This window comes from Palaemon carinicauda, chromosome 8 (genome assembly GCF_036898095.1).
Source record: "Palaemon carinicauda isolate YSFRI2023 chromosome 8, ASM3689809v2, whole genome shotgun sequence".
Taxonomy (NCBI): domain Eukaryota; kingdom Metazoa; phylum Arthropoda; class Malacostraca; order Decapoda; family Palaemonidae; genus Palaemon; species Palaemon carinicauda.
The window spans coordinates 137,992,481-138,007,480 of record NC_090732.1 but is presented as its reverse complement, the minus strand read 5'-3'; the positions used below and the strand labels follow the sequence as shown (position 1 = coordinate 138,007,480).

General features: G+C 36.3%; 2 protein-coding genes across 3 annotated transcripts in view; both read right to left on the bottom strand.

Annotated features, from left to right (window-relative positions):
- The window catches only part of LOC137645965 (dynein intermediate chain 2, ciliary-like), a 469,865-nt gene that overhangs the window by 141,684 nt on the left and 313,181 nt on the right, over positions 1-15,000 (bottom strand). The gene's annotated exons all lie outside the window — the stretch shown is intronic.
- LOC137645469 (uncharacterized) lies at positions 1,330-3,058 on the bottom strand. The gene is made up of 3 exons (XM_068378273.1): positions 2,915-3,058; positions 2,039-2,245; positions 1,330-1,779 (listed from the first exon to the last, which is right to left on the bottom strand). The coding sequence occupies exons 1-3, from the start codon at positions 3,056-3,058 to the stop codon at positions 1,330-1,332; spliced, it is 801 nt and encodes a 266-aa protein (XP_068234374.1).

Here is a 15,000-nt window from a genome sequence, read left to right as displayed (position 1 = left end):
TTTAAATCAATACTTCTCCATTCATCATCTCCTACTTCACGATTCATAGTCCTCAGCCCAGTAGGCCTGGATCTTCCAACTCTTCTAGTGCCTTGTGAAGCCCAGTTGAAAGTGTGGTGAACTCATCTCCCTTGGGGAATGCGAAAAGCATGCTAAACCATCTCCATGTACCCTTAACCATGATCTCATACACATATGGTACTTTATTTTCGGTCAGGCTAAGCCTACTAGGATTTTATTCTCCAAGCACTAAACTCTTCCCGTCCCTCAGGTATGGGGGAAAGGAGTAGTCATACCCTAGTGAGAGGGGTGTGTGTGCATATCTATCTAAATACAGTATTTAGCCGTCATTTTTACGGGTCGCGTACACTAGTCTAAAAGAATATCAAAAGATAAACACATAACTAACGACGAAGGAAATGGCAGACACTACACCGCTAAACACGAGCAGCTGCTGCAGCATCGACCAGAAAAATGATCAAAAGGGGAGAAATGAAAATGAGATTCATTGACGTCCTGGATCATTATTCATGTTACACGCGATGCAAGACCTCGCTGTTTCCATTTTCATAGGGCAGAAAGTTTGTTTATGTTAGTATCAGTAAAACTAGTATGACAGGTGTGTGTGTGTGTGTGTGTGTGTGTGTGTGTGTGTGTGTGTGTGTGTGTGTGTGTGTGTGTGTAGAAATAATGACAAAATACTGTATAAAAATGGGGATACGATATACTGATAACATTTCAGTAAATTTTCTAAATACTAGGAGTCAAGGTAATATATCTATAATTTCGCTATTAGTATTATCATTTTTATCATCATTATTTCTACCTTTATAATGATCACTATCATCATAATGATTATCATAATTATTATTATTCTATATCTACATATCCACCAAGGCACTTTCCCAAATTTTGGGGGGTAGCTGACATAAAACGGGGACTTTCCTTCTCTTCGCTCCTCCCAGCCCGACGATCGATTCAGCCGAGTTTGGTTAGTACAGCAGGGGTGCCACTGCCCACCCTCCCCGTTATCCACCATAAATTGAGCTTCAAATGTTGAATCCCCTACTGCTGCTACCTCAGCAGTCACCAAGACGATCGGAGGAAGCAACAGCGTCTACCGGAACTGCGTCATAACGGCTCGCCATTCATTCCTATTTTTAGCACGCGCTTCTGCCTCTTTCACATCTATCCTCCTATCACCTAGAGCTTTTTTCCCTCCATCCATCCACCAAACCTTGGCCTTCCTCTTGTACTTCTCCAATCAACTCTTGCATGCATCACCTTCTTTGGCAGACAGCCATTTTCCATTCTCTGTACATGGCCAAACTACCTTAACACATTTATATCCACTCTTGCAGCTAAAACATTTCTTACAACAGTTCTAACCCTCACTACTTCGTTCTTAACCCTATCTAATAGAGATATATCAGCCATACTCTTCAGATACTTCATTACAAATACATTCAATCTCTGTCTCTCTGTCACTTTCATTCCCCACAACTCCGATCCATATGTCAGAGTTGGTGCAATCACTTTCTCAAACAGAACTCTCTTTACATTCACTCCTAAACCTCTATTCTTTACCACTCCCTTCTCTGCCACCAACAGTTTACATGCTTCATTCACACTCTGATGTACAACTGCTTCAACTCCACCATTTGCAGCAACAACAGGACACAAATACTTAAACTGATCCACTTCCTCAAGTAGCTCTCCACTCAACCTGACATTCAACTTAGCACTACCTCCGCGTCTCGTGCATCTCGTAAACTTACTCTTAATCACATTAGCTCTCAACTTCCTTCTCTCACACACCCTCCAAAACTCTGTCACTAATCAACTCAGCTTCTCCTCCGAGTATGCACGCAATAAAGTATCATTCACAAACATCAACTGATCCACCTCCCACTCATGATCACTCTTGTCTATCTGTTTCAATCCTCGACCAAGCACTCAAGCATTCGCCTCTCACAACTTCATCAATAAACAAATTGAATAACCATAGCAATATCACACATCCCTGTCTTAGACCCACTCTCATTGGAAACCACTCGCTCACTTCATTTCCTATCCTAATACACACTTTATTACCTATGTAAAGAATCTTCACTGCTTGCAACAACCTTCCACAAATTCCATATAACCTCATCACACTCTGCATAGCCTCCTTATCTACTCGATCATAAACTTTTGCCAGATCCATAAACGTAGCATACACCTCCTTGCCTCTTGCTAAATGTTTCTAGCATATCACCCTATCTGTAAAAATCTGATTCAAACATCCCTACCTCTTCTAGAACCACACTGTACTTCTAAGATTGCATCTCCTGTTTACCCTTAATCCTATTAATCAGCACTGTGCCATACACTTTTCCAAGCACGCTCAACAAGCTAATACCCCTTGAATTACAACACTCATGCACATCTCTCTTGCCTTTGAATAGCAGAAAAATACACGCACACAACCAGTCCACTGGTATCATTGACTACATAAAACATAAAAAAAAATCTCGCAAACCATTCAAGTGTAGTCACAACCCCTTCCTTTAACATCTCAGCCCCAACACCCTCCCTACCAGGCGCTTTTATTGCTCCCATTTCCTCTAGTGCTCTCTTCACTTTCTCTATTGTAATCTCTCTCTCATCACTGGCACTCAATACCTGCAGCAGCTATTTTATCTGTCTCCCTATTATCTTCAACATTTAGCAATCTTTCAGAATATTCAGCCCACCTTTGCTTTGCCTCCTCTCCTATCAACAACCTTCCATTTCCACATTTCTTTGTCTCTTCAATTCTTGATCCATCCTTCCTTACTCTCTTCACTTCTTTCCCAAACCTCTTATTCTCTTCATAAAAACGACTCAATCCCTGACCCCACCTCCAGTTGGCCGCCCTCTTTGCCTCAGCTACCTTACGTTTTACTTCCATATTTTTCTCTCGATATCTTTCACACTTCTTAACACTATTACTCTGCAGCCATTCTTCAAATACCCTCTTTTTCTCTTCCACTTTCATCTTCACTCCTTCATTCCACCTTTCACTGCCCTTTCTCATACTGCCTCCAAAAATCCTCTTGCCACACACATCACTTGCAATCCTACCAGAATTCTTTTTTACTAATTTCCACTCCAATTCACTTTTTACCTCTATATTTTTCAACTCTTCAACCTTCACTACCTCTCTTTTGAACCCCTCACTCTAATTCCTACTCTCTTCCTACAACCAATTTTCCCTCAAAGAAAAAATGATCAGACATACCGTTAGCCATACCCCTAAACACGTGCACATCTTTCAATCTTCCAAACACCCTTCTTGTTATCAACCCATAATACATTAATGCCCTTTCTACCACTCTTCCATCTTACTCATGTATAATTATAATAATCTTTCTTTTAGAAAAACTGCTACTTATAACCAGCTCTTGTTCAACACAAACATCTAGCAGCCTCTCAACATTCCCATTTTCACCTGGTACGCCATACTTCCCAATGAAAACCTTCTACCTCTCCAGGCCCCACTCTGACAATTAAGTCATCCATCACAACTACATTATTCCTTTTACCCAGTCCTACACAGCTACAGTAGTTAATTCATTCCGCTCTTCTTCACTTTTCTCACAACCTGGCCCATACATACTAACAAAAGCCTAACATTCCCTATCCAATCTAACCCTTACCCACATTAACCTATATGATACCTCCTTCCATTCCATTACTTTATTATTATTATTATCATTATTATTATTATTATTACTATTATTATTATTATTATTAACATTGTCTTGAATGTGAGTATCTTCAAACTTGAATAGTCTAAATTTGGGAAATAAACAAAGTATAATACCAACAAACATAAGTCTTTTAGTAAGACAGTCGAAAAACTGATGAAATACAAAAGCCCTCCAAGTCTCAAAAGTTTTCACGTGACTGTCACCACAAAAAAGACATTTTTACCTAGACGATAACTTCGTGCAGTTACAGTTCATGTGATGTAAAAAATATTTGCTATTTCTATAATAAAAGATACAAAATAGAAAGCTAGCTTCTCTCTCTCTCTCTCTCTCTCTCTCTCTCTCTCTCTCTCTCTCTCTCTCTCTCTCTCTCTCTCTCTCTCTCTCTCTCTCTCTGTAGATATATATATATATATATATATATATATATATATATATATATATATATATATATATATATATATATATATATATATAAAATGAATATTAATCATAAAATAATACATAAATTTTGCATATTCTCCAATAGGCACCTTCAAACATAATTTCGAAAAATCCACATGAAAAGTTATTGCAGCATTCAAATTTCGTTACACTTTTGACCTTCCTTCAAGTATTTAATCATTTCTATCCATCTCCTTTCTTTCTCCTTGATGATGGTAATTTACTGCCATTTCTTGCCCTGACTGCGTGGAAGCAGCAATTTTTTAGCAGCAATCTCTCCTGGTAATTCTCAAATCTCTTCTTAATGCATACAATAACTCTTGCGCTATGGCTGATTTACCACTCTTTCTGAGAGAGAGAGAGAGAGAGAGAGAGAGAGAGAGAGAGAGAGAGAGAGAGAGAGAGAGAGAGAGAGATTAAAAAAGGAAACAAAATGAAGTTCATTTTTTTTTTTACTCTATTTGGTGTAAAGGTAAGAACCTACAAAAAACTCGCATATATGCACTTGTAATTTTAGGTGAAGACCAAAAGGAGTGGTTACCTAATGTCCTTACCTACTTTGAGGGGTAATTTAATGCCTTTACTATGGAAAGAGTAACTTAGTTACCTTGTTTGATATGTAAACGGCAACTTAATGTTCTTATCTAACATAGAAATGACTACTTAATTTCCTTATTTGGTATAAAAAAAAAACATTTACTATCCTCACCTAACATAAAAAGGACAAATTAGTGTCTACTTATCATAGAAAACATAATTTTTTTGCCTAATATGGAGTGGCACCGTCATTACTTAATATGAAAAGTAGAAATCAATGTCATTGTTTAACATGGAAAAGGCCACTTAGTGACTCTTCCTAGTATGGAGAGGGAAATGTAATATTCTAAAGTAGTGTGGAATAGGCAACTTAAAATCCTAACCCAATACGGTTAGAGCAACTTCATGTCAATACCTGGTATAGAAGAAACTTCTTGATGTGCTTACTTAAAATGGAAAACAAAACCTAATGTCCCTAATGTCAGATATTGAAATGGAATCCTAATGTTTATACTAATAAGGAAATAGCTACATCTCAACATACCTAACATGGAAAGGGAAACTTAATGTTATCATTTAGTACAGATTGATTTGTTGATTGATTTGAATTTTTTTAGTATTGTGACATCAAAAGTCATTTACACAGATATAATTTTTACAAGGTATAAACTCCAAAAATAAAAAAAAAAAAAATAAAAAATCAATTAACCGAAATATTCATATATTTTGCAGAAGTCCAGCCTCACAAATAAATCCAAAAATCCCACTACATATATACTACATCTCCTCCGAGATTCCTAGAAAAAAATATATGAGTACGAGTGAACCGGATCTTAACTGAATGCAAAAATAAATTTGGTTATTCCCAATGTAGCCAATACATTAAGGTGTTGAGACATAAACGCAATCTATACGGAGGATCAAATTTGAAATATTCAAAATATTGAAGTTGACCAAAGGACCCCAAAAAATTTCGATTTTCCTATAGGAAATAATCAAAACATTGATTGTCCAGATTTGGGAGACTAAATTAAAACATCAAAACATGGTCGGATTACTTTCTTTTTAATTAAACCATGGAGTCAGGAGGCACAGAAAATTTAGGATATCTTATCAGGTAGTATTTAAACTAGTTTTTTTAATCACTGGGATATTTAAATGTTTTTTTTTTTTTTTTTTTTTTTTTTTTTTTTTTTTTTTTTTTTTTTTTTTTTTTTTTTTTTTTTTTTTTTTTACACTGAAGGCCCAAAATTATATTATGCAATTTTGATGGCACACAAAGTAGTTGTCAAATCATGATTGCGTAAAAATGTTGGATGTCAACTCTTCGAGCTATTCAATTTATGTTTTCCGATTTGGAAGAAAAGAACTCAAAATTTAGGTTATCCAATTATGGAGTCACTAAATTAGGGTGTTCAAACATGGAAACAGTCACAAGTTTGGTTTTCCAACTATGGAGACGGTCACAAGTTTGGATGTCAAACCATGGAGACAGTCATAAGTTTGGTTGTCCAACCATGCAAACAGTCAAAAGTTTGGTTGCCCAACCATGGAGACAGACACAAGGTTGGTTGTCCAACCAAGGAGACAGTGAAAAGTTTGATTGTTCAACTATGGAGCCAGCCACAAGTTTGGATGACAAGCCATGGAGACAGTCAAAAGTTTGGCTGCCCAACTATGGACACAGACACAAGGTTGATTGTCCAACTATGGAGACAGTGAAAAGTTTGATTATTCGACCATGGAAGACATTCACAATTTTCGTTGTACAACAATGGAATCGGTCACACAAGTTTGGTTACCCAACCATGGAAGACAGTCACAAGTTCGGTTGTCCAACCATAGAGACAGTCAAAGGTGTGAAAGGTGTGGTTGTCATGCCATGGAGACAGTCCCAAATTCAGTTGTCTAGCCATGTAAGAGTAACCAGTTTGGTTGTCCAACTATGAAGAAAGTCAAAAGTTTGTTTGTCCAACCATGGAAGACGTTCACAAGTTTGGTTGACCAACCATGGAGACAGTTACAATTTTGGTTGTCCACCCATGGTAAACTGTCACAAGTTTGGTTCTCCAACCATGGAGACAGTCAAAAGTTTTGGTAAAAGTCAAAAGTTTGGTTGTCCAACAAGGGAGACATTTTTTGGAAACAGTCAAAATATTGGTTGTCCAACCACAGACACAGTTAATAGTTTTGGACACAGACAAATGTTTGGTTGTACAACCATGAAGACAGTAAAAAGTTTTGGATACAGTCAAAAGTTTGGTTGTCCAACTATGATGGAGACAGTCAAAAGTTTTGGAGACGTCAAAAGTTTCGCTGTCAAACCATGTAAAAAAGTTAAAAATTTGGTTGTCCAGCCATGGAGACAGTCGAATGTTTTGGAAACTGTCAAAAGATTGATTGTCCAACCATGGAGACAGTCAAAAGTTTTGAAGACCGTCAAAAGTTTGCTTGTCCAACCATGGAGACCATGAATATTTTGAAGACTGTCAAAAGTTTTGACACAGTCAAAACATTGGTTGTCCAACCAAGGAGACAGTCAAAAATTTTGAAGACTGTCAAAACTTTGGTTGTCCAACCATGGAGACCATGAATGTTTTGAAGACAGTCGTAAGTTTGGACACAGTCAAAAGATTGGTTGTCCAACCATGGAGACAGTCAAAAATTTTGAAGACTGTCAAAAGTTTAGTTGTAAAACCATGGAGACCATTTTTAGGACAGTTTTAAGTTTGGTCACAGTCAAAGGTTTGGTTGTCCAACCATGGAGACAGTCACAAGTTTCATTGTCCAGCCATGGAGACAGTAAAAAGTTTGGTTGTTTGACCATGGATGGCAGTCACAATTTTCGTTGTCCAACCATAAAAACAGTCACACAAGTTTGATTGTCCAACCATTGAAGACAGTCACAAGTTTGGTTGTCCAACCATTGAAGACAGTCACAAGTTTGGTCGTCCAACCATGGAAGACAGTCACAGGTGTGGTTATCAAACCAAGGAGAAAGACGAAAGATTGATTGTCCAACCATGGAGACAGTAAAACGTTTGGTGGTCCAATTATGGAAGACAGTCAAATGTTTGGTTGTCCAACCATGGAGACAGTTACAAATTTGGTTATCCAACCATGGAAGACAATCACAAGTTTGGTTGTCCAACCATGAAAGACAGTCACAGGTTTGATTGTCCAACCAGAGAAAGTCAAAAGTTTGGTTGTCCAACGAGAGAAACAGTCAAAATATTGACTGTCTAACCATGGTGACAGTCATAACTTTTGGAGACAGTCTAAAGTTTTGGTCAAAGTCAAAAGTTTGGTTGTCCAACTACGGAGAGGTAAAAGGTTTTGGGGACAGTCAAAATTTTGGTTGTCCAACCATGGAGACAGTTAAAAGTTATGGAGACAGTCAAAAGTTTTACCATGTAACCATGAAGTAAGAAGTTTTGGAGACAGTCAAAAATTTGGTTCTCCTACCATGAAGTCAGTAAAATGTTTTGGAGACCATGAAAAGTGTGGTTGCCCAACCATATAGACAGTTAAAAGTTTGGTTGTCCAACTATGAAGACAGTCAAAAGTTTTGGAGACCGTCAAAAGTTTAGTTGTCCAACCATGTAAACAGTTAAAAGTTTGATAGTTCAGCTATGGAGACTCTCAAAAGTTTTGGAGTCGGTCAAAAGTTTGGTTGTCCAACCATGGAGACAGTCAAAAGTTTGGTTGCCCAACTATGGAAGACAGTCAAATGTTTGGTTGTCCAACCATGGAGACAGTTACAAATTTGGTTATCCAACCATGGAAGACAATCACGAGTTTGGTTGTCCAACCATTTAAGACAGTCACATGATTGGTTGTCAAACCAGAGAAAGTTAAAAGTTTGGTTGTCCAGCCAGAGAAACAGTCAAAAGCTTAGTTGTCCAACCATGGTGACAGTCATAAGTTTTGGAGACCATCAAAAGTTTGGTTGTCCAACCATGTAAATAAAGTTGAAAGTTTGGTTGTCCAACCATGTAGACAATTAAAAGTTTGGTTGTCCAACTATGGAGACAGTCAAAGGTTTTGGAGACCATCAAAACTTTGGTTGTCCAACCAGGTAAACAGTTGAAAGTTTGATAGTCCAACCATGGACACTCAAAAGTTTTGGAGACACTCAAAAGTTTGGTTGTCCAACCATGGAGACCATCAAGAGTTTTGTTGTCCAACTATGGAGACAGTTAATGTTTTGAAGACAGTCAAAAGTTTTGGACACAGTCAAATGTTTAGTTGTCGAATCATGCATACAGTCAAAAGTTTGGTTGTCCAACCATGGAAACAGTAAAAAGTTTAGTTATTTGACCATGGAAGACAGTCACAATTATTGTTGTCCAACCATGAAAACAGTCACACAAGGTTGATTGTCCCACCATGGAAGACAGTCAAAAGTTAATCATTGTTCAACCATGGAAGAGAGTCACTAGTTTGGTTGTTCAACTATGGAAGACAGCCACAAGTTTGGTTGTACAACCATGGAGACAGTCACAAGTTTGGTTGTCCAGCCATGGAAGACAGTCACCATTTTGGTTGTCCAACTATGGTGACAGTCAAAAGTTTGGTTGTTCAGCCATGGAAGATGGTCACCAGTTTGGTTGTCCAACTATGGTGACAGTCGAAAGATCAGTTGTCCAACCAGGCCGACAGTCACAAGTTTGGTTGTCCAACCATGGAAGACAGTCAAATTTTTGGTTGTCCAACCATGGTTATTTACACAATTGGTTGTCCAACCATGGAAGAGAGTCACAAGTTTGATTGTCCAGCCCTGGAAGACAGTCACATGTTTGGTTGTCCAACCACAGAAACAGTCAAAAGTTTGGTCGTCCAACCATGGTGACAGTCATAAGGTTTGGAGACGGTCAAGTTTTGGTGAAAGCCAAAAGTTTGGTCGTCCAACAACGGAGACTGTAAAAATTTTTGGAGACAGTAAAATTTTTTGGACACGGTAAAAATTATTGCTATCCAACCTTGGAGACAGTTAAAAGTTTTGGAGACAGACAAAAGTTTGGCTGTCCAACCACGAACAGTGAAAAGAATATCAGACAGTCAAAAGTTTGGTTCTCCAACGATGAAGACAGTACAATGTTTTGGAGACCGTGAAAAGTATAGTTGCCAACCATGTAGCCAATTAAAAGTTTTGGAGACAGTCAAAAGTCTGGTTGTCCAACCATGGATATCGTCAAGAGTTTTGTTGTCTAGCTATGGAGACAGTCAATGCTTTGAAGATCGTCAAAAGTTTGGGACACAGTCAAAAGTTTAGTTGTACAAACATGAAGATAGTGAAAAGTTTGGTTGTCCAACCATGGAGACAGTCACAAGTTTGGTTGTTCATCCATGGAGACACACTAGTTTGGTCGTCAAAATATGGAGTCACAACTTTGGTTGTTAAACCATGGAAACAGTAAAAACTTTGGCTGTCCAATCATAGAGAAAGCCACAATTTTCGTTGTCCAACCATGGAAACAGTCACACAAGTTTGATTGTCCCACCATGGAAGACAGCCAAAAGTTAACCGTTCTTCAACCATGGAAGAGAGTCACAAGTTTGGTTGTCCAACCATGGAGGAGAGTCACAAGTTTGGTTGTCCAACCATAGAGACAGCCACAAGTGTAATTGTCAAACAATGGAGACAATCATTAGTTTGGTTGTCCAACTATGTTGACAGTCAAAAGTTTGGTTGTCCACCCATGGAAGACAGTCACCAGTTTGGTTGTCCAGCCATGGAAGACAGTCACCAGTTTGGTTTTCCAACTATGTAGACAGACATAAGTTTTGTTGTCCAACCAGGTAGACAGTCAAAAGATTGGTTGTCCAACCACAAAGAGAGTCTTAACCATGGAGACAGCCACAAGTATGGCTGTCCAAGCATGGAGACAGTCATAAGTTTTGTTATCCAACTATGGTGACTGTCAAAAGTTTAGTTATCCAACCATGAAGACAGTCCTAACCCTGGAGACAGCCACAAGTTTGGTTGTCCAACCACGGAGACAGTCAAAAGTTTTGGAGACAGTCAAAAGTTTGGTTGTCCAACCATGAAGGCAGTCCCAACCATGGAGACAGCCACAAATTTGGTTATCCAACCATGGAGACAGTCAAAAGTCTGGTTGTCCAATAAAAAGACATTGAAATAGGTTGTCTACCCATGGCGGCACAAAACTTAGATGCTCTAAATTAAGCTGCCCAACCTAGGTGCAAATTAAAACTGTACGTTGTAAATTTGGATATTCAACCACCGTGACGCTCAAATTTATTTTAGTCCAACCATGGTGGCACTTCAAATTTATGTTGTCCAACCAATGAGTAGCAAACAATTAACTCAAATGAATTAATGGAAGCATTTTGGATTTCTAACTAAAAAAACATGTAGGCCTACATAAACGAGAATTTCCGATACGAGAATTGGCAAGGCTTCAAAAAAAAAATATAGAATCAATGAGAGAGAGAGAGAGAGAGAGAGAGAGAGAGAGAGAGAGAGAGAGAGAGAGAGAGAGAGAGAGAGAGAGAGAGAGAGGAGAGAGAGAGAGAGAGAGAATCTGTTTCAGTTTTAGAAGTTGAATATTAGAAACAATATAAAATGTTTCTTTTTTTTTACTATATATGATGTAACGGTATGAACTTATGAAAGGACGTAGCAACCTACTTTACATATGTTAACTACAAGGAAGTTTTCCTTAGTCAAAAAAAAAAAAAAAAAAAAAAAAAACCTGAGGATTTTGAAGAAACCAGATAAAATAAAGTAACGTAAAATTAAGTAGCATAGCCCATTTAAAAATTAACTATTTAGAAAATGACAGAATCAAAATACAAAAGAATAAGCCAAAAGATACTGTATAAAAAATATTCTACTGAAAATATATAGGCACTTGAATCTCATTTTCCCTGAACTATTATTAACATGCATTAAGGATATTATTAACATGCATTATGGAATGTTCCGGTAATTATAAAGTCAGAAATTTAAAAGTATTGAGAAATCTCGTGCAACATAATGAATTATGAATCAAGTATATATTCTGTGGACCTGAAACACCAAAGGTTGTGCAGTAAATAAGGAAGCATTAAAAACAACCTAATAAGTTTACACGATTTATCTAAAATATAAAAAATCTTAAGATTCTATTTCCGTATTTAATGTAGGGTTTAGATAAATGGAAGTTTAGTTAACTGGGAGGAGGTAACTCAACTACTAAGGACGATAAAAAGCAATTTGCCTGGAGGCAAGCAGTCGTAAAAAAACTCAAATGAGAGCATGGAAAGCTTAAAACATTCGTGTCACAACACAAAAAGATAAAGAAAAATAACATGATTGATAATGATGAAAATGGTATGTGCAGTGAGGAGGGGGATGGGGGACTAAATATTATTCATCGATTATGATTTTCAAAAGATTAACAAAGATTAACAGTATGAACTTTTTTTTATTTTTATTCATGAGTGAAAAACAAATTAAGTTCATTGTAAGAAGACATAAAATTGCCTCCCTATCATACGAATAAAATAAAGAAAATTAACTTACAATTTACAATTATGTAAAATTATTCTATGCATTCCAGTCTGATAAAATATAATAATTCCAATAAAACAAAAAAATAATCAGATGGTATCCTTTTAATTGGAAAAAATATAATGTCATAACTTGAACCAGATTAAATTATTTCGATGCTAATTAATTACAATTTGAAAAATCGATTGTAGCGTGAGCGATCAGTGGAGTCTCATCATTTCATAATTTGAACAGGAAAAATAACTGAATTTGAACTGTCAACAATTGCAACACGAATAGAAATGAGTTGATTATAGAAATTGGGTTCACTTTTAACGAAGAAAAGAACTATTGAATTTATAAGTAAAGAAAATAATCAAATTACAATAGGAATATTTTATTAATTTTATTCCAACAAACAAAAAATTATTAATGGTGCTTCAAATTTTTGTGCAAATGAGTTATTTGACCCAATCTCTATAAGCTTCGAACAGAGTCCAAAGAAATGAAAGTTCAGCTATGCGCGATTATCACGAAATAACCCAGCGCTGAAATTTCCCTTTGTTAAGCATAAAGGCATAAAATTATGAAGGTTCGAGAGAAAATAAAGAAGTTCAAGACTAGAAAAGGACACTATATTTTATTACTGTACGGGACCCGTCAAACTTGACGGCTAAATATTTAGATAGATATGCAAGCATATGCACACACAAATTTAACCCCTCCCACTTTCGTAACTGCAATAAGGCTGTTTCGGTAATTTGTGGAATATTATGGTTTCAAAATGTACCTCGCGGAGTAACTACTCTCACTAGAGTATGAATAATCCCTTTCCCCATACGAGAGACGGGGAGAGACCAAGTAATCAGACGTTTGGCAATGACACTCAGCGTGATAGGATATTATATCTACTGTATATATGCATATATATATATATATATATATATATATATATATATACATATATAAATATATATATATATATATATATATATATATATATATATATATATATATTAAATGATAAAACTAGAGAAAATATTTATAAGCACCTCACGTAAAAATTCTTTGTTCTTAAATGAAAATTCTTCCTTCAGAAGTATTATATCTATTTCTGACTTCCTAACTAATAAGATATAAGAGTAAATGTTGAGTATTTATATACAGCAGTATATAATGATCAAAAAACCTTTTTGAAAATAATTTTTCTGTAAACATCATCGGATGGACCAGTAATAACGAAAATTAATGTTATATAAATCGTACATTTTCTTCCCCGTATACGTTCTAAATATTATTCCCTGCAATACGATCATTAAAAAAGAAGAAGAAGAAGAAGAAGTCCTGGTAAAAAGTTTGATATTAAAGTTCAGTCAAACATTCATGGACCATTCAAGAATAAAAAAGCTGATATGGAGTAGCACTCTACACTGATGGAAAAAAAATCACAGGAATATCACTTACAATCACGGATTAACTACATTAAAACTATATCAAACACGCCTTCACGGACACAGGACCCAAGAAACTTGATCTCTCTCTCTCTCTCTCTCTCTCTCTCTCTCTCTCTCTCTCTCTCTCTCTCTCCTTATATATATATATATATATATATATATATATATATATATATATATATATTTATGTGCATACGTACATGCAACAACAACAATAACAACAAAAGCCTCAGATATGTCCTTATTCATGTCTGGGGTTGGGTAAATATTCATCACCAGGCTGGCCACTGCGGATTAGTGATGGTGGGAGACTTCAACCTGATCGCTCACAGCCAACCAACTTAGTATGGGTAGGCCTGACTTTTTCGGCTTTGCTGATCATGGCGATACGCAAAACCTTTCAGCTCGTTAAGGTATCCCACTCAGAAAGGGATATAAATAAATATATATATATATATATATATATATATATATATATATATATATATATATATATATATATATATACATAAAAATTTGTGTGTAACGGCTACCGTGGGCTACACAGGGAAAAGATTCCAGATTTGAATACTGGCTCTTTAAATTCACTTTTTTCCTCTATAGGTCTAACCCAAATACATACTTAGATTTGGGATCTAACCAGCAAATTATAAATAGCTATTAGGTGTAATCGAAGGGACTAGTACCCACACTCCAAAAAGGCAGTCGAGCACCGTCAATATCTACGGAAATAGGGCGTATACAAAAATACTCACTATTCATCTAATTCCAGCGGTTACGGTACTTGTCTCATCAGCGATGTATTTCTCGTTATAACACTTTCCCAATCTAAATGAAATAGGCTTATTTCATCAAATACCATTATGCTTCCGTTGAACAAGGCATGGACTACGAGCCATGCCTATTACAAACGGCTGTGAAGAATGGCATGATGAGAGCACCATCATACTGACAAGATTAAGAAACTTACACACTAAGTCCACCCCTTCTAGGAGAAAAATTTAAATTTTCACCTAATTAACACAATCATCCTTGAACATCATATATATATATATATATATATATATATATATATATATATATATATATATATATATATATATATATATATATGAGAGAGAGAGAGAGAGAGAGAGAGAGAGAGAGAGAGAGAGAGAGAGAGAGAGAGAGAGAGGGAGAGAGTTTCTCCAGGACGTGAGATCGAAATTAAAAGAAAGATAAGCTTGGGATAGAGAGCACTTGGTAAACAAAATGAGAGTAAGAAATTTAAAATGTCAATTTCTCTAAAAAGAAAAGTATTTAATCAGATGGTCTTACCAGTATTAACTAATAC